General features: G+C 45.7%; 1 protein-coding gene across 1 annotated transcript; it reads left to right on the forward strand.

Moving 5' to 3' along the window:
• The first annotated feature begins 722 nt into the window (after positions 1 to 722).
• LOC147249516 (melanotransferrin-like) lies at positions 723 to 21,207 on the forward strand. The gene is made up of 18 exons (XM_086224160.1): positions 723 to 866; positions 1,347 to 1,501; positions 4,579 to 4,678; positions 5,379 to 5,564; positions 5,722 to 5,878; positions 6,355 to 6,422; positions 6,534 to 6,691; positions 6,891 to 7,056; positions 7,162 to 7,307; positions 7,510 to 7,606; positions 7,684 to 7,878; positions 8,833 to 8,986; positions 9,075 to 9,142; positions 9,228 to 9,415; positions 9,881 to 10,073; positions 11,602 to 11,907; positions 19,062 to 19,400; positions 20,394 to 21,207. The coding sequence occupies exons 1-18, from the start codon at positions 821 to 823 to the stop codon at positions 20,402 to 20,404; spliced, it is 2,733 nt and encodes a 910-aa protein (XP_086080286.1). The 5' UTR covers positions 723 to 820; the 3' UTR covers positions 20,405 to 21,207.
• Positions 21,208 to 22,457: the final 1,250 nt, after the last annotated feature.

The raw sequence follows: 22,457 nt of genomic DNA on the forward strand, positions 1-22,457 counted from the left end.
GATGTCTTTGGACTGTGGGAGGAAGGTGGAGTACCAGAGAGAACCCACACAGGAACAGGGAGAACATGGACACTCACACAGAAAGATCCTGTGCCCGAGCTGGGACCTGAACCCAGAACCCTCTTGTTGTGATGCGACAGTGCTGACCACTGCACCACTGTGCTGCCTTGATTGAAATTATTTACGGAAAAAATGACAAAGGAGTGATGATGCAATTCATAGGGTTTATTTTGCAAAACTCCCACAGTGCCAGTAAATCTTTGTGCAGCTGTTTTCCCTGTGACGTGCAGCTGAACCTCATTTGTGTGGACTGATCCTTTAATATCACAAAGCTGCAACCTATTTGTTGTGTGTTTTTGACCTGTTGACACGTCATCCTAAATCATGATGAATCCTCTGCTCGTGTATTTGAAGGAAAGATCTGAGACTTTTAAACAAAGAAGGCAGATTGTTGACATTTTCCACTTATTCCAGGTGTATCCCACACTATCATCGATGGGGAATAATTGAAGTCTCTCTGTAACAAAAGCAGGTAAACACAGGTCTTGAGTCACCATGTAGATTCTGTGGTCACTCCATTGGCCTGAATCGCTTCTTTCCTTTAGGCCATCAGTGGAAAAGCACCAGAGGAGAGTAGAGGTGAGAACCTGTTTGTAAAATACCTCTCTGTTCAGGCTTTGGTCTGCAGCCAAGAAGAGAGGTGTCACACCAGGGAGGCAGGCTTAAACCCAACACTCGAGCAGGGATGGTTGTAAATCACTGAAAATAAAAACCCCTCTGAACTTCACACAAGAACTTAGACGAACGGACGAACAAGGCCATGATGTTGAGGACAGTCGGAGCCCTGCTACTCATACTGCACACGGGTAAGACTCAAAGAAAACATCATACGAATTAAATTTAACGAAGAAAACAACTTATCCTTGAATCTCAGAATGTGGACACGTGAATTTAATTATATCAGTGTGACTAAAATGCCTGCAGCACGTCTGATCACAACACTTGGATTTTACTCTTTATTTGAGCTGCACTTTTCTTTTTTGATGAGACAAAACAAGAAAAAGAAAACATAAAAAGAAAGAGAAACCCAAACATGAAATACATGAGGAGGATCTTTCTTTTCCTGGAGCAGATTTACACGACAGATACATATGTTAAGAAAAAGTAAGCAAATACTGCAGTTCAACCATAGTTTCTCCAACTGATCTCAGTTTATTGTCTCAGTATGTCCTCCCTCTCTGCTTAATCTTAAATTTTCATTCTTTTTTAAGGCTTTTGATGTCTGTTTTAACAGGTTATTAAATGGAAATTTTAAACAGAGCCAACCTGCTCTCTCTCCCCTACAGTGTTTGGCCAGAGCAGCATCAGATGGTGCACCATCTCACAGGCAGAACAGCAGAAATGCCAGGCCATGTCACAGGCCTTTGCCCTGGCCGCCATCCATCCGTCGCTCAGCTGTGTCAGCGGGGTGACAGTCGAGGACTGCGTTCAGAAGATTCAGGTCAGAGACTGACAATGAGAACTGGCAAATCATCATTACAGGCATCATGTCTTGTGTTGCATCGTTAACCCATCGTTAAACTGGATTATCAGTTGACAAGGAAACGATCCAAAAAAAGTTCCAGTAAACCTTTTGATTACGAGGTGGATGGCCTTTTACAAAGGGCCATTCGGTCATTCTACCGGAGGAGTGAGAGTCTGGTCCGTGTGGCCGGTAGTAAGTCGGACTTGTTCCCAGTGAGGGTTGGACTCCGCCAAGGCTGCCCTTTGTCACCGGTTCTGTTCATAACTTTTATGGACAGAATTTTTTTTTTTTTTTTTTTTTAAACCTGTCCTGTTCAGTAGCTGAGGCAAGCAGCATCAGTGTTCCTGGTGCCTTGTTGTACTGAAGCAGTTTTATTCTGCATAGGAGGAGTCTGATAAACTCCTCCTATTGCCATTTATGTTTAACTTTATTAGGAATGGTGTTGGTTCATTGATGAAGCTACCGGACTGAGGCTCAGGAGTGGACAGGAAGAGAGAACAGGGACAGGATAGGGAAGACAAGGGGGAGAGGGGAGACAAAAAAAACAACAACAGCAATAGCAGAAAACAACAACAACAACAACAAAAACACGAAAACAAACAAAGACAAAAAACAAACAAATAAACAAACAAAGAAAAAGTAACAACAACAAAAGAAAAAGAAAGAAAAAAAAACAAAAACAAAAAAACAATGGTTGCAGAATTCCCGGTGCAGGCTTACCATTTGGTTTAATATAATTTTAAGATAATGTCTGAGTGTGTGTTTATGGGTCAGCTGTGCGCTCCATGCGTGTATGTGTGTATACGCGTGTGTACGTGTATGTGTATGTGCTACGGTTTATCTTGGATGCTGTGCGTAGCTGGCTGTAGCTGATGTGGGGGGCCAGGACATCGCAACCCCAGTCCAGGATGGCAGGTAGGTCAGGACCAGGTCACCAGAGCATCCCGAAATCCCCAGGACACGGGGAGCCCCAGGCCACCCCTCCCCCAGGAAACAGCCACAGGCCCAACCCATGCCAGGACCCATAGGAAAGCATAGGAGCAGCAACCCCCACCCGGAAGCAACCCACAGAGAGATGGGGCAGAGATGACCCCGGTCCCGCCGGGCACTCCCCCCCCACAGCATGAGCAGAGCCCAGGGGCACAGGGGCCCCCAGCCCGAGACCCGACCAGAGCCCCCCAAGGGGTCCGCCAGTGGCAAGGCCGACACCCACCCACACCCCACACCCAGGCGGGGCAGCCACAGCCCACCACAACGACCAGGCCCACCGCCCCCGAACAGAGCTATCCCCCCCCCCCAACCCTCGATCCCCATCCCCTCTACTCATCCCCTGTTCTCCCCCTCCCCCCAGAGCAGGAGGGTTTCAGGCTATTGGGCACCACCAGCCAGCCAGCCGGGACCCCCCACTCCCCGGAAAGGTCCAGCCCACCCGCCGGGGTGAGCCGAAGGCACGCACGCCCAGGACCGCCACCCCCGGACAAAACAATCATACTCTCATCTTCCTCCATACAGGGGCTGAGAACACCATAGATGCTGATACGGTCCAGGGCACCTCAGACTTAGTGAAACCGCCAGCGAGCAATCCACCGTACAGCAGCAGGGCCCGTGACCAACCCCAGCCCAACCACCATGCCGGGAAGAGGACCACCCCCCCCCCCCCCCAAAGAGCCCCGGCCAGGCCCCCAGGCCCGCAATGGTGCAGTTAGCAAAGGAGGCAGCACTGGACCCACTCCCTGCCCCAGCTGCCCCCCCATCCCAACATGGTGCAGGGTGCGTGTTGTGCATGGGAATGTAGATGTGATGATGTGGATGACTAGAATGTGGTTAAAATTGGCGGGGGCACCCAGGGCATGGGAGCCCCGCCGGTTGCAGACGGCAGAGTCTCCTAGTACATCCTCCTGCACTCCCCCAAGCCCTAAATGTCTACGATGTGATTAAAATTGGGGGGTCCAGCCCCTCAAGGCCTAGTGATACATAAGATGTGATGTGATGGGACAGAGAGGCAATGAGAGGGGCTGAGGAATGGGCCAGACCTGCAGGGGGTCAGCTTCCAGACTGGCCCCGCTGACCACCCCGTCACCACTGCAACCAGCCGACAGGGAGTCTAGCCTCCCTGGTCCAGAGGTCAGATTGGAGCAGAATTTCTAGGCGCAGCTGGGTGGTGGAGGGGGTTGAGTTTAGTGGCGGGAGGATGTCGTCTTTGCTGTTTGCGGATGACGTAGTCCTCTTAGCGCCATCGGGCCACTACCTCCAGCTCTTGCTGGGACAGTTTGCAGCCGAATGTGAAGCGGCTGGGATGAGAATCAGCACCTCCAAGTCTGAGGCCATGGTCCTCAGCCGGAAAAGGGTAGTTTGCCCACTCCGGGTCAGGGGGGAGGTCTTACCTCAGGTGGAGGACTCAGAGTAGAACCGCTGCTCCTCCATGTCGAGAGGAGCCAGTTGAGGTGGTTCGGGCATCTGGTGAGGATGCCTCCTGGGCGCCTCCCTCTGGAGGTTTTCCAGGCATGTCCAACTGGGAGGAGGCCTCGAGGCCGACCCAGGACACGGTGGAGGGATTATATCTCTCGGCTGGCCTGGGAACGCCTTGTGATCCTCCCAGAAGAGCTGGTTGAAGTGGCTGGGGAGAGGGCAGTCTGCCTTCCTTGCTGAGACTGCTGCCCCCGCTACCCGGACCCATCGGATAAAGCGGAGGACGACGAAGACGAAACCTTTTGATGGCGATTCCCTTACAAGAAAGCTCAAAGTTCCCGGCAAGGTGTGTTTGTGACAACACGGACTGGGAAGTTCATGATCAGGAATTCTGAGTCACCAGCGGTTGAAGAATGAGGGAAAACACACAACTATTATAATCCTGATAATCTCTGTCTGGTGCAGCAAGGTTGAAAAGTTTCAGTCTCATTCAGGAGAAACTAGATGCTCCTGCTCCAGAATTTTCTCCTTAAAACTTGCGCAAGCTCACCTGATCTTTCTTCATATTAAAATCTATAGATTTTATAAATGAGTCATGATGGATCTGTCATATATGTTACATTTTTTGTATACCATATCTGCAGAAAAAACAAGTAGACGCCTTGTCCATGTTCAGCAGTGATATCTACGAACAGGGGAAGACTGCTTCCTTCAAGGTGGCCGCCAGCGAATCAAAGGATGACCGTAAGACCATTATATGAGCTCAGCATTTCTTCAGCTGCAGTATCATCACTTGGCTGCTTGACTTGGGTAACATGTGAGCCAGTTAAGGTGAAACCATCCATGTCCACAAGTGGGCCGGAGGAGAACTAACCTGAGAACGATGTGGGCCAAAAAAAATTCCTTCCATGTATTCTGCTATCTTGAACCAGTTTCGTCCTGTGTGTGTGTTTCAATGTCGCGTCAAAAGAAGGAAATTTGAATGTCCTTACTAACAAGGAAAAGTCCATCAAGAAGCAGAGGGACAAATGATGATGGTAAAAGAAGCCGTTTGTATCAGATTATGAATCAGACAAGAAGTATTATTTAACTTGTATTACATCTAAACGTCATGATATGACTGACATGCTGGTCAACCTTTAAGTAACAGAATGTTGGAGTTCCTCAACTCAAGAATATTTATCACTGTAACTTTATATTGTTTGGGATGATGATTGATAAATATTTATGATATTTGTCTATTAGCACTGCTTTATCATGTTTTCTCATCTTTAATCACTTTAAATAACCCCAATAGAGCTCTGTATAAATTGTGTGACCCAGATTATAATCTCTGTACTGAACTTTGACCTCACTGTTTCCAGAGTTATATACAGTGTTATGGCACTTGTACCTGTACCAGTGGCATGTGCCGTTAACCCTTGTGCTGTGACCGTTGCCGTAGTTACTGGTGCCTCCTACTTTGCTGTTGCTGTGGTGAAAAAGTCCAATACTGGCATCAACATCAACAACCTGGAAGGGAAAAGGAGCTGCCACACCGGTAAAGGCCGGAGAGCAGGCTGGAATATGCCCATCGGATACTTCATCGATCAGGGCTACATGTCTGTGATGGGCTGTGAAATCTCAAAGGGTAAGAAACACATAATGTACTTATCTCCATTTATACCGTGGTGATAGCGCTTATCTGAGAGTGATGTGTGTCATTCACATTTTAATCCAAAAACATACATATTTGTGTGTGTGTGTGTGTGTGTGTGTGTGTGTTGTGTGTGTGTGTGTGTGATCAGCTGTGGGAAACTTCTTCAGTGGTAGCTGTGTCCCCGGAGCAACTGAGCCTGGTGACCCTGCATCTCTGTGTCAGTTGTGTGTAGGAGACAGGATGGGAAACCACGTCTGTGAGAAGAGCAACCAGGAGCAGTACTACAGCTACGAAGGAGCTTTCAGGTAACGCACACTCAACCCTATGTTTGCCTATCATAATTTCATGATAAATGATGAGCAAAGATGAGGAGAGACTTGAGCAAAACTCTCAAACTCTGATATGAGTTTCAGAGTTCATGGGACATACATGAGACATTTACTTTAAGAATGGAGTAAAGTTATTTTCTACTTCACTTTTTTTTTGTTTTTCAAAAAGTGAGAGAAATGTAAAAATCTGAACAAAAGTTTTAAGAAAGTGGAAATCATGAGCTATGATTGCTACATGATTTCCACGTCAATCATAACTGTCGTTTTTTGATACAGGCAAATTGTATGTTTTTACATCTTTTGATGCGAGCAGGATTACACAAAAACGCCTTTGCTGATTACAGTGAAGGTTCCTAATGTATTGAGGAACTTTCTGACTACTGTGAGGTTTTCAACGCTTGTGTGTTTTTGTTTTATTATTGTTATTCTTGTGTGTGTGTGTGTGTTTGTAGGTGTCTGGTTGAAGATGCAGGGGAGGTGGCCTTCATCAAACACACCACAGTCTTGGAAACCCCTGGAGGTAAAAAGCTGGACAGTCAGACATAAGTTGACATCAGTCAGTGAGGAACCTGTTGGGTCAGAATGTTTGTTTGCTCTCCACCATGTCTGGGCTCCGGCTGGCTTCCAACAGTTGACCCAACACAGTACGAGCTGTTGTGTCGTGATGGTACCAGAGCTCCAGTCACGGACTGGAGGAGATGCCATCTGGTCCGTGTCCCATTTCGAGGCATTGTGGTCCGCAATGACATCACTCCCTCGGTGGTTTACAACATGCTGATAGAGGGAATGGTACGTCCCCGTGAACAAAACCTCTTCTTCTGAACCAATAGTGCATCATTAAAGTTCACTTTGCATGCCTCTATTCAAGAGGGCATATTGGTTGCCATCCTTGACAATATTGAACAATCAGGTGGATCTTTTAATCACTGAACACTCAACAATGTGAGACATGATTGGTGAGATGGTGATGTTAACTTCCTGTCCACAGGAGAAGTCCGGTTTTGAAATGTTCTCCTCTGCATCTTACGGGGGAGGAACGGTGCTCTTCTCTGAGATGTCCACCATGTTTCAGAGAGTGGATTCAAATGACCCCAAGGAATGGATGGGCCACTTGTATTATAGTGCCGTCAGTGCCATGGACTGTAAACCTCCAGGTAATCCATCCATCCTTCTATCTATCTATCTATCTATCCATCCATCCATCCATCTATCTATCCATCCATCCATCCATCTATCTGTCTGTCTGTCTGTCTAAATAGGTGATGACCTGAGATGGTGTGTGGTTTCCAGCGGTGAGCAGCAGAAGTGTGCTGACATGGGCAATGCATTCCAAATGAAGGGTCTGACTCCGCTCATCAAATGTGTCTCTGGGGACTCTGTGGTTGACTGCATGAAGAAAATCAAGGTTACATTAAAAGCTTTCTTACACAGAGTTAATACATATCCTAATAAGATTAAAGGAAAAATGTCTTTTTAATCCTCTACAAACACTTTGATTTGAGAATGAAACAATGTACTGAATGTGCTTGATCTCAGTGTTGTTGTTTTTTTATGACACCTGCACTTTTCTTTTTTTATATTCTATATCAATGGATCAAATTTTGCAGAACAACCAGGCGGATGCCATCACTCTAGATGGAGGCTATATCTTCACAGCAGGCAAAGACTACGGCTTGGTCCCCGCCACTGGAGAGAGCTATACAGGTAAAACAAAGAGGGACACACTGGAACACAACTAGTGAAAGGACGACACAGACACCGACATTGTTTCGTTCTTCCAGAGGATCGTGATGGTTCCAAGTACTATGCAGTCGCGGTGGTGAAAAAGAGTAGCCTGGACATCCAAAACCTTGATGACCTACGAGGCCGCAGCTCCTGTCACACCGGATTGGGTCGCACAGCTGGATGGAATATTCCCGTAGCAACGCTGATAGAGAAAGGCCTGATTACCCCTGAACAGTGTCAGATACCCCAAGGTTGGTGTGAGCTGGAGTTCCTTCAGTGCAGAAATTCCAGTTTAACCCCACATAGTGACCAACAGGGACGGCCCACCTTCAGCTCTGGCTTCAGAAGTACATTTATCATTCAACTCCTTCTTTGAGATGTCAGCAAATGTATTCATATACAGTAATTTACTGCAGGAACCAAGATGGGCAGCGAGCAGATGAGTCATGACCATTAAACATTCCATTCAGCACAAAAAGATAACAGGAGAAAGGAAAAAAGGCAAAAGTACAAGGCTACGTATGTAATTATTTTAGGAGTAAAGGAACTACTCATCCAATAAGGCATTGAAAATAATACTTACAACACCTCACTGTTTAAGGGAATGAAGTTTCTTGTTTTTTTTGCTAGCTAACTTATAACTGATGCCAGAAAACATATAATAACCAAATATCAATCAACATTTCTCATTTGAAAATGTTGAATATTTCTGCAGCCAAGTTCGGCTCGTGTTCAGACGTGTGGCTGGTACGCTGTGGGATTGTGGGTAATCCAGTAATTCTTTGTGAAATTGAAAATTACCTAAAAACAGGGCTGATTTCCTACACACTTAAGGCTTCTACAGGAGCAGATTCGATTGGTTCCCTACCTGCTTGCTCGTGGTTAGTCGACCTCAGATGGTTCCAACGATTTGACTGACAGTCTTCTTCTCTGTGGAGAGTATGAACAGGTTTTTTTTTACCTGTGACTTTGGTGATTTAGAGAGAGAGAGAGAGAGAAAAAGATGAAGTTTCTAAAAGTGTCACCCCTTCGGTATTTAACACATGTTGAGATCACCCTGCTGTCATCAAACTAGACAAAGTGCATCCAGAGCCACAGATGATATTATACATCATGATGAGTAACTTGACCTTTCCGTCCAACATGAGCAAGCTCTTCTACTGATTTTTCCTGACCAACTCTGTCCTGTCCCCCATGGTGCTTAGCGGTGGGAGGCTTCTTCAAGCAGAGCTGCGTACCAGGTGCCAACCAACCAGGTTTACCCAGCAACCTGTGTGCTCTGTGTATGGGAGACATCTCAGGGCAGAACAAATGTGAGAAGGGAAAAGACCTGTTTGACGGATATGACGGTGCTTTCAGGTACTAAAAACTGTAGCTGGAAACATCCATAATTCTCTAGAGTGACATGTTGCACCTTTTGCCTCTAACTGTCTGTCGGTCTGTTCAGGTGTCTGGCCCGGGGAGAGGGAGATGTGGCCTTTGTCAAGCACTCTACTGTCTTCCAAAACACAGATGGTAAAGAAAGTAACTGCAGTATAAAAAGCTCCCGATCACAGAGCTCTCCTGGTGCACTTAACCATTTCGTTTTGTCTTTCTTCAGGTAACTCAGCAGAATCATGGACAAATGATCTGCTGTCCACAGATTTCCAGCTGCTCTGTTCCCAGGGCACCAAGGCTGAGGTCAAGCAGTACAAATACTGCAATCTGGCTAGAGTCCCCTCCCATGCTGTAATGGTGCGGCCAGACACCAACATCCATGCGGTTTATGGACTTCTGGACCATGCACAGGTGCTAAGCATGAATGTTTTAGTTCAAATCGGTCCCTCAGTGCGAGTTGTTACCACTTAAAAGTCACGTAGCACTGCATTTCCCAAAAGTTGTGGGATTTCAAGAGGTTCCTGCTCTGGAGTGAGGCGACTATGAATCAAAGAACTGGGAGCAATTTTGTGTTTCTTTTACAGCATCTTTGCGACGAAATCTCGATCCAACAGTCAGTCAATCAATCCGATTCTCAGCTAAGGTCACGAAATATGGGTCACAACTGATACAAGCGGCTGAAAATACAGGCGGGGGAAACATCATTATAAAGATACAATAGAGGGTAAAATATTGTGAATTGGATTATGGGTTCTTGCGTCGTGTAGCGACCACCTGAGGCAGCTGTTGCAACAGCTACATTTTGTTGCTTTAATCAGCCTGAGCCGTTGTTCACCTTGGGTCTTCCTCCACATCTCTCCCGTTGTTTCTCTGTAGAATTACTTTGGCAGCGACACGGGCTCAGGTTTCAGGATGTTCGATTCACAGGCTTACAAGGGCACAGATCTCATCTTCAAAGACTCCACCGTTCGTCTGGTGGCCGTTGGTGACAGAAAGACCTACCAGACATGGCTGGGCCAGGGTTACCTTGACTCACTGGTCGATATGGAGTGTAGCTCATCGAGTGCAGGTAAAAATGCATTACATTGTTTCTAACAATCCCTACAGTCCACTAATCCATCACAGTTCAGCCGATGAATATTAGGAAACTTGGACGAGAGCGTAAACTGGACTGAATCATTCCCCACATTTTCATAAGCAATCTGGACCACATCCATTCACAAATATCCAGTGGATTTTACATGGATTATCCCAGAAGATGTATTTGAGAGTTTGTAAACAATAGTTTTGCTGATGTAAGCGGTCGGTCGCCATCAGCCTCAACCTCAAAGTGTGTGCCTGGTATTTTTTTTTGTATTCTAAAGTAATGAAAAAGTAATATATTAGAAAAAATATATTTGTGATCACAAGACATCCACTGGCCCTAATTAGGGCCTGAGCCTGAAGGTACTTCAGGAGAAGACCCTATTATGTTTCGAAGTCAGAGAAACACGAAGTCAGCACTACAAACACTAAAAACACACTTAGGAGCATCGCAGGCCTCTAAAAATAAAAAAAGGGGGTCCGGGGGGGACAGGAGGGGAGGGGGCTGAGGCTGTATTTGTTGTTGTTTTTTTTAGGGCCTCAGCCTGAAGGTTCCTCAGGCGAAGAAGACCCTATTATGTTTGCTCGACACACTCGCCACTTCAAAAGTTAATTTGACCCCCTAAACATGCTCAACAACTCATCAAATTTGATACACACATTGGGTGCGGCGAAAAATTCGATAAATAAAAAATAAGAAGCGCTCTACTCAATAGCGCTACCTAGATACACAAAAACCACGCCACGTCCTGTCGGAATGTCCTGCAGACATGGGACCAACATCGTTGGACTCGTCTCATCAAGACGAACAATTCGTACACTCTGACCTCTCACCTATCTACAACAGAATGTCCACAAATTGGACAAAACTGTCCAAAAAAGGACTTTTTTTACTCCCCGAACAAAATCTATCTCCTCCTAGGCCGTTAATAGCATCACTTCCAAACTTTCACACATTACTCTCCCAACTGTGCTTATTAAAAGTTGCTAAAGAATTTTATATGAATTACTCAGTTTGGATTTTATAAGCCCTCAAAGTGGGGAGACACGTTTCACCTTACAATGGAAGTCTATGGGAGACCATGTCCTCTCAGGGTACATACTGTCAAACAAATGCTTCTCACGTCTACACCATCCATCCCACAGCTTTAACAAACACACCACTGCATTCCTGACAAAAAACCCTACAAAAATATGGTATTATGTGTCACTTTTGACCAACGTATGCCGACTTATTCCACTTTTCCACACTACAATTCTGGTGCTCCTCCTCTCTCTCCACTCTAGCACAGCTCAAAGACAGAGCAGTGGGGGAGCGGTTCTTAAAGGGCCAGCTCTCAGCTCTGCTCTCACTGTCTGATCAGACTCAGGCTTCTAACTCCTAAAATACAAGGCCCAGGGATTTGACCAAGACACCCTTGGATTCAGGCCAGTGTCAAGGAAGCGGCCAGGGGCTCAGGCCCTAACAATGCTGATTGCAGCTTTAATTATGATCCTTTTTTCATTTTCTCCAGTGAGGCTGGTCAACTCTGACAACAGCAAATGTTTTGGACGAGTGGAAGTCTTTCACAAAAACCAGTGGGGGACGGTGTGTGACGACCACTGGAGACTGGAGGATGCCGAAGTGGTTTGTCAACAGCTGGGTTGTGGCAAAGCTGTGGCCGCACCACGTGAAGCATCCTTTGGGGAGGGCAGTGGACCAATCTGGTTAGATGATGTGAATTGTGACGGAGAGGAGCCATCACTATTTGACTGTCAACATAAAGACTTTGGGAGGAACAACTGTGGACACAGTCATGATGCCAGCGTCGTCTGTGAAGGTACTGGTTTAAATACACGTGAGCTTGATCTGATGATATTGGAGATCCTGTTTGACAACTAAATTCAAATGAACCAACAGATGGTTCTTGGTCCCAGTGGGCTCCAAGTGGTTCGCTTTTTGTTTGTGCTGTGTTCAGCTTCATTTTTTTTTATATTCAGAGGGCATGTAATCAGTGCACAAACCATGGTGCAAAGAGGCAGGGCGGGACCTAATTATTCTTCGGTGTGGATCAGGAATGACATCACTCAAACCAACCAGAGTGCCTCGTATCGTAGCCTTTAAAGCCCAGGGTATGCCAGGATTTTACATGTTGCCATATGAGAGACGCACCCATTTCAGCTCAGGAGGATTAGCTACAATTCTACAATTTCATTTAGCAGACGCTTTTGTCCAAAGCGACGTACAACACAAGCAAGAATTTAGACCTAATTCAGGAAAAGTCCATAAGAAACGCAAAAGTGCTTCAGTTGTGATTTGGTCACAGGTACTGCCATCTAGTGGCAGAAGAAGTGTCGCCCCCCCTCCCTTTTTTTTTTTTTTTTTTTTGTTTAATATATAACAGACATACAACATCACACAACACAGTTAGTGCTACATAATCAGTAAGTGCTGGGTCCTGGACCCTCTGACTTATTCTACCCCACAGAGGAGAAGAGTCAGGTTAAGTGCCTAGGTGCTCTCTGAACAAATGAGTCTTCAATTGTCTCTTAAATGTAGATAGGGAGTCAGCAGAACGCACAGAGTTGGGTAGTTCGTTCCACCATTTTGGAACAACAGAAGTGAAGAGTCTGGCTAGGGATTTGGAGCAGCGCTGGGCTGGAAGCACCAGGCGTCTTTCGCAAGCAGAGCGTAGTGGGCGAGAAGGAGAGTAGACCTGGATCAGGGATTCCAGGTAGGCTGGAGCCGTTCTTGTGATTGTTTTGTAAGCCAAGAGAAGTGCCTTGAATTTGATCCTGGCTGTCACTGGAAGCCAGTGAAGAGAAACCAGCAGCGGGGTGACATGTGCCCTTTTTGGCTGGTTGAAGACCAGACGTGCTGCTGCATTCTGGATCATCTGCAGTGGCTTGAATGAGCATGCAGGGAGGCCTGCCAGAAGAGAGTTGCAGTAGTCAATGCGTGAGATGACAAGAGCCTGAACCAGAAGCTGTGTGGTCTGTTGGGTCAGGAAGGGCCTGATCTTCCTGATGTTGTAGAGGGCATAACGGCAAGACCGAGAAACTGAGGCCACATGAACCTTAAAGGTCAGCTGGTCATCAATCATGACACCCAGGTTTCTGGCTGAGTTTGTGGGCACAAGTAGGCTCGAGTCAATTTGGACACTGACGTGAGGCTGAACAGATGGACAAGCTGGAAAGACCATTAGTTCAGTCTTAGAGAGATTCAGTTGAAGGTGGCATTCCTTCATCCATGTGGAGATATCAGCCAGACACGCTGATATACGATCTGAGACCGTTGTGTCATCAGGTGGAAAACAGAGGAAGAGCTGAGTGTCGTCAGCATAGCAGTGGTAGGAAAAGCCATGGGAGTCAATCACTGCACCAAGTGAGGTGGTGTACAGAGAGAAGAGAAGGGGACCAAGCACTGACCCCTGAGGAACCCCAGTTGATAGGCCATGTGACCTAGACACCTTTCTTGCCATGACACTCTGAAGGATCTGCCTGTGAGGTAGGACTTGAACCACAACAAGGCAGAACCAGATATTCCGAGCTCAGAGAGTGTGGAGAGGAGAATGTGATGGTTCACCGTGTCGAAGGCAGCAGACAGGTCCAGCAGAAGTAGGACAGAGCACTGACCAGCAGCTCGAGCTCGTCTCAGTGACTCAGTGACTGACAGGAGTGCAGTCTCAGTGGAGTGGTCACACCTGAAGCCTGACTGAAAAGAATCAAGTAGGTCGTTGTTCCGCAGATGTTCAGAGACCTGGTTGAATACTGAGCGCTCCAGTATTTTTGACAGGAATGGCAAAAGTGATACTGGCCTGTAGTTTTCAACCTTGGCGGGGTTGAGATTCGGCTTTTTGAGCAGTGGGGTGACACGGGCCTGCTTAAAAGTAGCAGGAAAAATGCCAGTTTCCAGGGAGGAATTGACAATGTGTGTGACTGTAGGTTTGATAGTGGGCAAAATGGTCTGCAGGATGCTGGTGGGTGTTGGATCGAGAGGACAAGTAGTAGGTTTTGAGCTCAGGAGAAGTCTGGAGACTTCATCTTCGCTCAGGGGAGCAAAGGAGAAGAGTGAAGCAGCAGTGGCAGGTTGGTGCTGACTGGACTGGTCAGGCTCAGAGAACTGGTTGCTGATTGCAGCAACCTTTTCAGTAAAAAAGGAGGCAAACATGTCTGAAGTCAGCGCAGTGGAAGGCTGAGCAACTGGAGGAGAAAGCAAGGAGTTAAACACCATAAACAGTTTTCTGGAATCAGAAGTGGCACAGATCTTGTTCTGATAGAAGGCTTTCTTAGCGGACTGTAAGCATGAGGTGAAGGAAGCAAGTTTCTGTTTGTATAAGGACAAGTCAGTGGGTTCATGGGATTTACGCCACTTTCTTTCTGCTGCCCTGAGTCCAGCTCTTTGTTCTCTCAGAACTTCAGAGAGCCATGGACTTGGTTGTTTTTTCTTGGCCGGTTTGGACACCAGGGGGCAGAGTTTGTCCGGAGAGGATGCCAGAGAGGAACAGAGTGTTTCTGTCACCTCATGAACCGAAAGTGAGGAGAAGTGCGAGTGGTCAGGCATAACGGAGTTCACCTCATCAGACAGCTGTGCTGCTGTGAGGGATTTCAGGTTTCTGTGGAAGGAAACCGTTTGTGTGGGTGTCTGCAATTGCGGGAAGGAAGCCGCAAATTTGACCAAGAAATGGTCAGACAGGTGGAGTGGGGTAACTGTCACATCTGTTATGGAGCAGTTACGAGTCAGCACCAAGTCAAGGACTTTACCAGCTTTGTGGGTGGGAGGAGAAGGAGCTAGTTTGAGTGCAAAGGAGGAGATGAGTGAGTAAGCACTTCTTATCTGGAGAAAGTGACCTCCTTGTGTGCCAGATGAAGGCGGGCATTCAGGTCATGTTTAGAAACAGGAGCAGCAGGAATCCACTGAAGCCATCTGAGGTGCAGCAGGCCTGGGAGGAAGTGGCGGCCGCTGTTTCAACTTTGTCTGGCATCAATAGAACTGCATTCCTATGTTGCACATCTGCTCATCTGATTGATGCGCCCTTTAAATAGCACTTGAACCATAACACGATTGACCAAAGACCCACATCTTCTTGTTCTATGGTGCGAATTTATTCTGGTATTCTAAAATGGCAGTGCAGCATGGTTGCACCACACTACACCTTTTTAACATACTTAAGCACCTGTTGGCACAGTCGGAGTGCAAGTTCATTTGTTGGTTGGTCTTGACACTAAAACATCATTTTAGCTGGCTCAAAACTATGATGACGCTGACGCTTCACCGGGTGCCAGCTTTTAGATCACTTAAGTAGGGTCCATAGACTGAGGAACACTCAGGTACCGTTCATTCTTTTTTGTAAAACAGCTTCTGCCACTAGATGCCAATATTGACTCACTTTAGCCTCTGGTATGCCACAGCTGGCAGGATGAAGGAGTCCGGCGGGTTGGAGGGAGCTGCTGTTGTAAGCTACTCAGTACTTAGTTGATAGCCAGCTTAAAAACAATGGATGAATCTCATGGAACTGGCCTTAATCAGGCTGCACTCTTTGTTCCTGGTCTACTTGTGATGCTGCAGCAGCAGCTGCTCTCCTACTCCTTCTTGCTCCCCCTCCTCCCAGAACTGATCTTATGCCACTGTTCCCTGTCTCTGCAGATCTGGTCTAATTTCATTGTTCTCCTCGGTCTAAAAACAAATGAAAAATGTCACTGGGTAAGACCTCTAGTTTGCAAACTGACTTACTGCGGTATGCCATCATTACTTCAATACAGACAAGAAAAGTGTCTGGTCCTTTTCCTGAGCACCATTCATAGGAAACTCAAAATTCATTCAAACTTGCCCCCCCCCCCCCCCATCAGCCTGGTGAATCAATGACCCACAACTAGTCACCACTAGTGTCTTAGAACTGAAGAAACCTCTTGGTTGAGAGGTGAAACGTCCTCAAGAAACCTGAAACAGTTCAGTTGGCACAGCACATGAGATACCAGGACCTGGGAGACTGAGAATCTTCATTGGAAGACAAATGTTGATTTAATTTTGCTGGCGGCACGGTCGCCTCACACTGTGGCCCCCCAGCAAGAAGGTTGTGGTTTGGGTCCCCGGCTGCAGCAGGGGGTCTTTCTGTGTGGAGTCGTCCAGAGAACGTGTGCTTGCAGTTGAACTCAGAAGGCTGATTGTTTCTGTTATTTTGTCTGTCACACCAAAAACTGTTGACATAAGTGTAAAGAAGGTGTTCTCGCTTCATCCTTCCATTTCACTAGTGTCTCCCCCTCACCACCCAATGACAGCAGCCGTCTGTGTGCTGTGTTGGGTGATTTAACACCCTCCTCCAAAGGCGTTCAGTACAGGCCTTTGGTAAATCACATAGCTTGTGCCTTGCATTTTTTGCCTCCAGTATTTTGCATCCTGAGGTAAAAACCCCCATGCTGCATATTGTTGTGCACTGAAGAGCGAATTGGTCAAAAATAATGATAATTGATAATTATGAATATAACTAATAATATATATTAATAATTCGGGGCACCACCTTCAGGGAAACTATAAGACAACCAAACTTGTTACAGTTATCAGTCTTGAACAGAGTTTATCTACTAAACAGTCAATATTCTGTAACATTAACTACGTAGGGACAGCTCTGATGTTGGAGGATGAGATCCAAGCACTGGCTATAGCTTAGACACGTGACCACAAATTCGTACACAAAAGACACTACGACTTCTCTCTTATAATAAAAATATATTTATTAACACAGTGCATCAATCAATCAGAAACACGTTGGTATAACGGTTATCTAACTAAAAGACACAAGTGATAATATGTGTGTGTAAAGGTGTGAGGGAGGGAGTGAAGAAGGGGAGGGGGAGTCTGGTTGCCTAGCAACCAGTTAGCGTCGCAGCAGGGTTAACAACTAGGCTAGTTAGCTGACGCTAGCTAGCCGCAAGTTAGCACCGTGGAGGTAGAACTTATGGAATGTTAATATCTAAGCGGAGCGCTTAGCGAGAGAGAGAGACAGAGAGAGCAAGAGAGAGAGAGAGAAAGGACAAAGGAAAACCCAAAAATGTGTGTGTTACCACACTTGTGCAGTATTAATAACCGGTAACACCTTCTTGAGATGTCACGGTTATTAATAACTAACGTCAATAAATAACGTATAATTCTATGTAATTTCTGCTAATTACAGGACTTCCGTCACATAAACAGAGCATTCATAGACATTATACAACACACTAAGCTATTTCTCTGCCCAGAAAATGCCTAGTTAAGGAAATCCTTACTTGACCGGAGCGCGGTTCGGCTTGACTCGGATGGCAGCAGAGCGGCCGCGGGGCAGCCTGCAGGGTCTGCTGGAGTTACCGGTGGAAAGGTGAAGAAGCTGGGATAAGCTTTCTTTCACCAGGGACCAGTTCACGCGGGTTGCGTGGCTCGACAGTGGCTTCTCTGGACGAGTGGACAGGAGGGAGAGAGGTGTCCTTGTGGAGGCTCTGTCGTTGCTGCACTGCACTCGTGTTCCGAAGTGGAGAACCGGAGGGTTGAATCTTCTGAAGACGTTGCAAACCACTCAAGAGAGAAGAAAATCACTGAGAGAAAGAATCTTCGTCACGCTGAAGTTTTATGTGGAGGTTGATGATGTCACTTCCTGTGGGATGATACTGGCTCTCAGCCAATAGCATTTAGACAGGTTCTTGGATGTGGTCAGTGGCCAGGTTCTCAGAGGGGGGCCAGTGGCCAGAGTCATCACACCTTTTTTATGACCCTTTGTTCAAGAACATGTGGTCACTTGAATTCAGGCTTTGTAAAGGGGTGTTAGGCCTCACAGGCTGAAAGCCTTCTTCAGCTGCACTAATTGTCACAACTCTGAATTAATCTCTTGGTCTGGTTGAGTTGGCACAACAATATTCATCGAAGCAAATGTGCTGGGTCAGTGTTTGCTATCGTGCTCATTTGAGAGACAATCCTCAGTGTGCACCCTTAGCCCACCTGTTTGCAGGCGTTTGCGAGTGATGTCAATTCGTAGGTTTTACAAGTGAATGTTTCGCGAATCGGGTGCTTGTTGGTGGACCAAAACAGAGACTCCTGCTGACAGGTCAACGAAGATGGCTGCTAATGATGAGAATGTAGCAGTGGGTTCAGTAATGACAAACTCCTTTAGAGATATCAGAGGATCAGGAAAAACAGAAAGATAGAAACCAAATTACAATAGAGTCCAACACTCAAATGTTAAAGGTCAGACAAGGTGTCACCACCAGGCTTGGACACAGGCGCAGGGTTCAGGTGTGTCAATGAAGTCTTTATTGAAGGTTTCCAGGTGACTCCAAGTTTTAGGAACAGAAAACAGGCTCCGAACCTGTCTTACAAGATCACCCCTCTTCTGTAGGGGAAGAGGCGTGGCTATGAGAAATATATTAAAGAACACTCCTCTAAAATGGAGGAATAAACGCAATAGGCTACGAAAAAGTCAGGAAACAAAGGCTGTAAAAATGTTAATTAAAAACTAGACTAAAGTTGAAAAATTAACAAAATCTCTCCCTTGGTGGTAGGAAAACACAAAACACTGATCAAGGCTGTGGTCAAAGTACTGGGGTGAGCCCACGGAGACGGAACACTGGCACAAGACAAAGGGAGACACTGACAACATAGAAACACAGGGTAACAGGGATCAGATGGAAGCACTCCGCCATAAGACCAAGCCACAAGAGGAAGGGCAAGTCAGCTGAAACAAGAGGACAGTTACTTTTCAAAATAAAACAGTAAACGACTAGACAAAACATGGAGACGGGAGAAAAACCCAACTTGACCTCACAGCTGACACAAGGAGCTGTGACGAGATCATTTTAGTTATTCTACTCACCTGTAAGTTCTCAAGTCATGAAAAACACTGACTTCTTTTAATCCTAGATTTACTGTCTGGCTCACAGGAACCTTGAAGATTCATACAGTGCCTTTTTCCATAATTTCCAAAAATGTAAAACTGGTATTTACTGACTTTTTATTCCATTTTATCAGGCACTGACAGCACTTCAACACCAAATCCTCCAGTGAGGCTGGTCAACTCTGACAACAGCAGATGTTATGGACGAGTGGAGGTCTTCGTAGGCGACCGGTGGGGAACGGTGTGTGACGATGGCTGGTCAAAGAGGGATGCCAAAGTGGTTTGTCGACAGCTGGGTTGTGGCAAAGCTGTGGCCGCACCAAGTGGAGCATCCTTTGGGCAGGGCAGTGGACCAATCTGGTTGGATAATGTGAAGTGTCAAGGAGGCGAGTCATCACTATTTGACTGTCCGCATAAAGACTTGGGGAGGAACAACTGTGAACACAGTCATGATGCCAGCGTCGTCTGTGAAGGTACTGGTTTAAATACACATTTCAGATTTCACCAACCGTACAATGAGAGTATTAACATATAACATTAACAGTTGTAAATAAACCCAACCTGCAGCACCAGTCAGTACAATGTGATACTTGGGTCTGCATAGGAGGGGAAGATATACAGGTTTGATTGACCAAGGATGGGACACCTTCCACAGTCGGTCCACTTCACCTGCAGCCCCCTTGACAAGCTTGATCTGATGATATTGGAGATCCTGTTTGACAACTAAATTCAAATGAACCAACAAATGGTTCTTGGTCCCAGTATTCCAGTCACTACCACTCAGCAACACAAATGGTGTAATTTGTGAGGCCTAGAAGAAATTTGGATTTTAAAATTAGAAAAAGAACTCCCCAGACCAACAATTGTCCTGAGGTAACAGCTTCAGTAGCATTCCAAAGTTGTTCATGTACTGCTGACTTTTACTTCTGAAATTGACTTTGCAGATCAGGAAATATCTGCTTTGTGCTTCTGGAAGTGAACGTCAACCATCTCAAAGCTGCACCCAAGCTTTTAGGTCTCCTAACATAATTGAACCAACAGGGACAGAAAGAGCTGAAGTGGCGCATCAAAGCCTTGAGACCAACCAAAGGAGTCTTAGTTTTGTTTTCATTCAGATGCACATGACTGTTGGTAGCATATGGATAATATAAGAGGTGTGCTTCAAACGCCCTTGTTGATGTGGAGGTGCCTGACATCTGTAAGTCATCAGAATGGTGACTCAGGAGCAGTGATTAAATCTGGTCAATGGAACAACAAGGTGTTTGTGGGGTTGAATGTCACTGTGATGAGCATCACTCGTGATGCAGAGTAGGAGCACCATTTATGATGGTAATTCAGTCCCCTCACAGATTTGGAACGGATTCATCAGCACTATGTATTTTCACATCTACAGAAATGCTAGGTGGTATTTCAGGACCAGGAACATCATTTATAACCATGCTTTCTTTTCATTCTTTTATTTTTAGGGTCTTTGTAATTTGGTGTTGGACCGGCCTGATAAACTCCCTGCAGCGATCCTCCTGATCCAGTCTAATGTTTCCAATATCAAATGTGGTTGGTTTTTGGTGTCATTACTTTCAAGATGTTTTGTGGGGTATCCTCAAGCTGGCTCTGTTAGGCTCACTTTTAATGGAACTCCTTCATCTCATGTTTTCACTGGGACAAATTTCTCTGTTCTGTTTTGGTGAAAGTTAAGCAAATGTTGTAACTTGATCTCAAGGGTAGTGCTGTTGACATTATTAGTTAATCAGAGGAGCAAACTAGGCAACGTATAATTTGGGTTCTTCAAATTCGGGGAAGTGTGACAGTCCTGTTCTGACTGCTGATTGTCAGTGAGTTCATTTTAAGAAATTCATCTGTAGTCATGTGGTTTGTTTCAAATTGTCAGCTTTCTTATGTTGTTCTCTGTCCAAGGTAATTCCTGTTTTATTTTGAAATCACAGGTGTCTGTTTCCTCTTCTGTTATTTTCTGTTTTCCCTCCTTTTTTTGGGGACTGTACCATGACACAGAGTCAGCATTTGTGTATGTGTGTGTGTGTGTGTTCACATGAAAGGGGCAGAGTCAGCACTCGGTGACCGTCCTACAACATGGAAAGGTGGAGAGTGGTGTGTTTCACTCCAGAGGAACATATTATAATCCTTCAGGCAACATTTATCCATTGTACACATTTTCTGCAGCCAAAACAGGAAGGAGCTGATTACAAATGACCAACTGTGAGAATGATGAACCTGTAACTCTTAATTTCTCTCATTTAATAAATCACATGGATAGCATATTCATTTCAGCGTCAGTGTCATTCTTTCAGCTGCAGCTGGGTTTGAATTCGTCAATGCGCCAGTCATGTAGAAACATGGCGGGAGACCCAGTCAGACTTCGATCCATCCCACTGGCTGTAGAGACATGTTCCACAAGCTGCCAAATAAAAATAGGGAAAAATTCAGTTTGTTCAGAGAGACGTCTGTGACTGAGCTCAGCTGTTCAGGACACGGCAACTCTGAAGATGTGGGTTGAAGGCAACTGGATTGTTTCAGTTTGCTTGAAGAGGTTCAGCCTCTCATCCAACAGGCTTCTCCAGGTCTAACTCACAGGTGAAAAGTTGAAGCTTTAAAGATTGTGAGGGCGTGACCCTCAGCATGTTACTACAGTTTAGGAAGCAACCTGTGACTTTTCTGGCTTTTTCTTTTTTTAAAACTTTTTGTTTTTATTTTCATTCTTATAGAAGACACATCAACAATATGAAACAGAAGGGAGACACACATTTTAAAAAAGGAAAAACACTCAGTCACTTCTCCACCCATTCAGATGGATTTACACGTACCATGATGGCTCAGTGAGCATCTCTTCTAGACATCTATTAATCTAGCCATCTATTTTTCCCAGTACTGCTGATATTTATCAGTCCTTAGATTTAACCAGAAGGTCATCCTTTCCATAGTTTGGATACTGGTCACGATATCAATCCAGTCCGACTCTGTTAAAGGTGTGGCTTGCAACCATCTTTGAGTTCCAGTCTTCTTACTGGTTGCTAATAATATTTAGAGAAGATAATATTTGTCTTGCCCCAGCATCAGTGCCCTGCCATGTTTGTACTTACAGTCAGTGTGTGGTTGTGCGTGTGTGTGTGTGTGTGTGTGTGTGTGTGTGTGGTCATGTGGGTTGGGAAGGCTGGGTTCTTAACATTTACTGTATTGCTTTATATCGTATTTAATGTTGCCTGTTTCTTTTATTTCTGTGAAGCACTTTGTGTTGCAATTTTTGTATGAAAAGTGCCGTATAAATATAAATATAAATAGAAGTAAACTGAAATTTTTGAAAATGATCAAGTTCTCCGTTTGATGTAACTGAACAGTATGAGGGGATTCCCCTTCTATACTAATGATTAGACCTCCCGTCGGGCCATGCAGGCTTGAAATCAGGGTCAAAGGCGATCCATCTCAGTAATTTGGACTGACTTTTGAGCAATAGTGACGACCGTTCCTTAAACCAATACAAAGGCAAAATGTAGACCATTGATTCAGGCCTCTGAAAT

Source organism: Aulostomus chinensis, chromosome 14 (genome assembly GCF_037954235.1).
Source record: "Aulostomus chinensis isolate RoL2024-O1b breed Wild chromosome 14, RoL_Achi_v1.0, whole genome shotgun sequence".
NCBI classification, from domain to species: Eukaryota; Metazoa; Chordata; class Actinopteri; order Syngnathiformes; family Aulostomidae; genus Aulostomus; species Aulostomus chinensis.

Excerpts from the sequence above, each read along its gene's own strand:
- LOC147249516 (XM_086224160.1), top strand. The coding sequence starts at position 821 with ATGATGTTGAGGACAGTCGGAGCCCTGCTACTCATACTGCACACGG. Across the intron at positions 6,423-6,533 it reads AGTCTTGGAAACCCCTGGAG|TTGACCCAACACAGTACGAG; the intron begins GTAAAAAGCTGG and ends GGCTTCCAACAG. Across the intron at positions 7,607-7,683 it reads CACTGGAGAGAGCTATACAG|AGGATCGTGATGGTTCCAAG; the intron begins GTAAAACAAAGA and ends TCGTTCTTCCAG.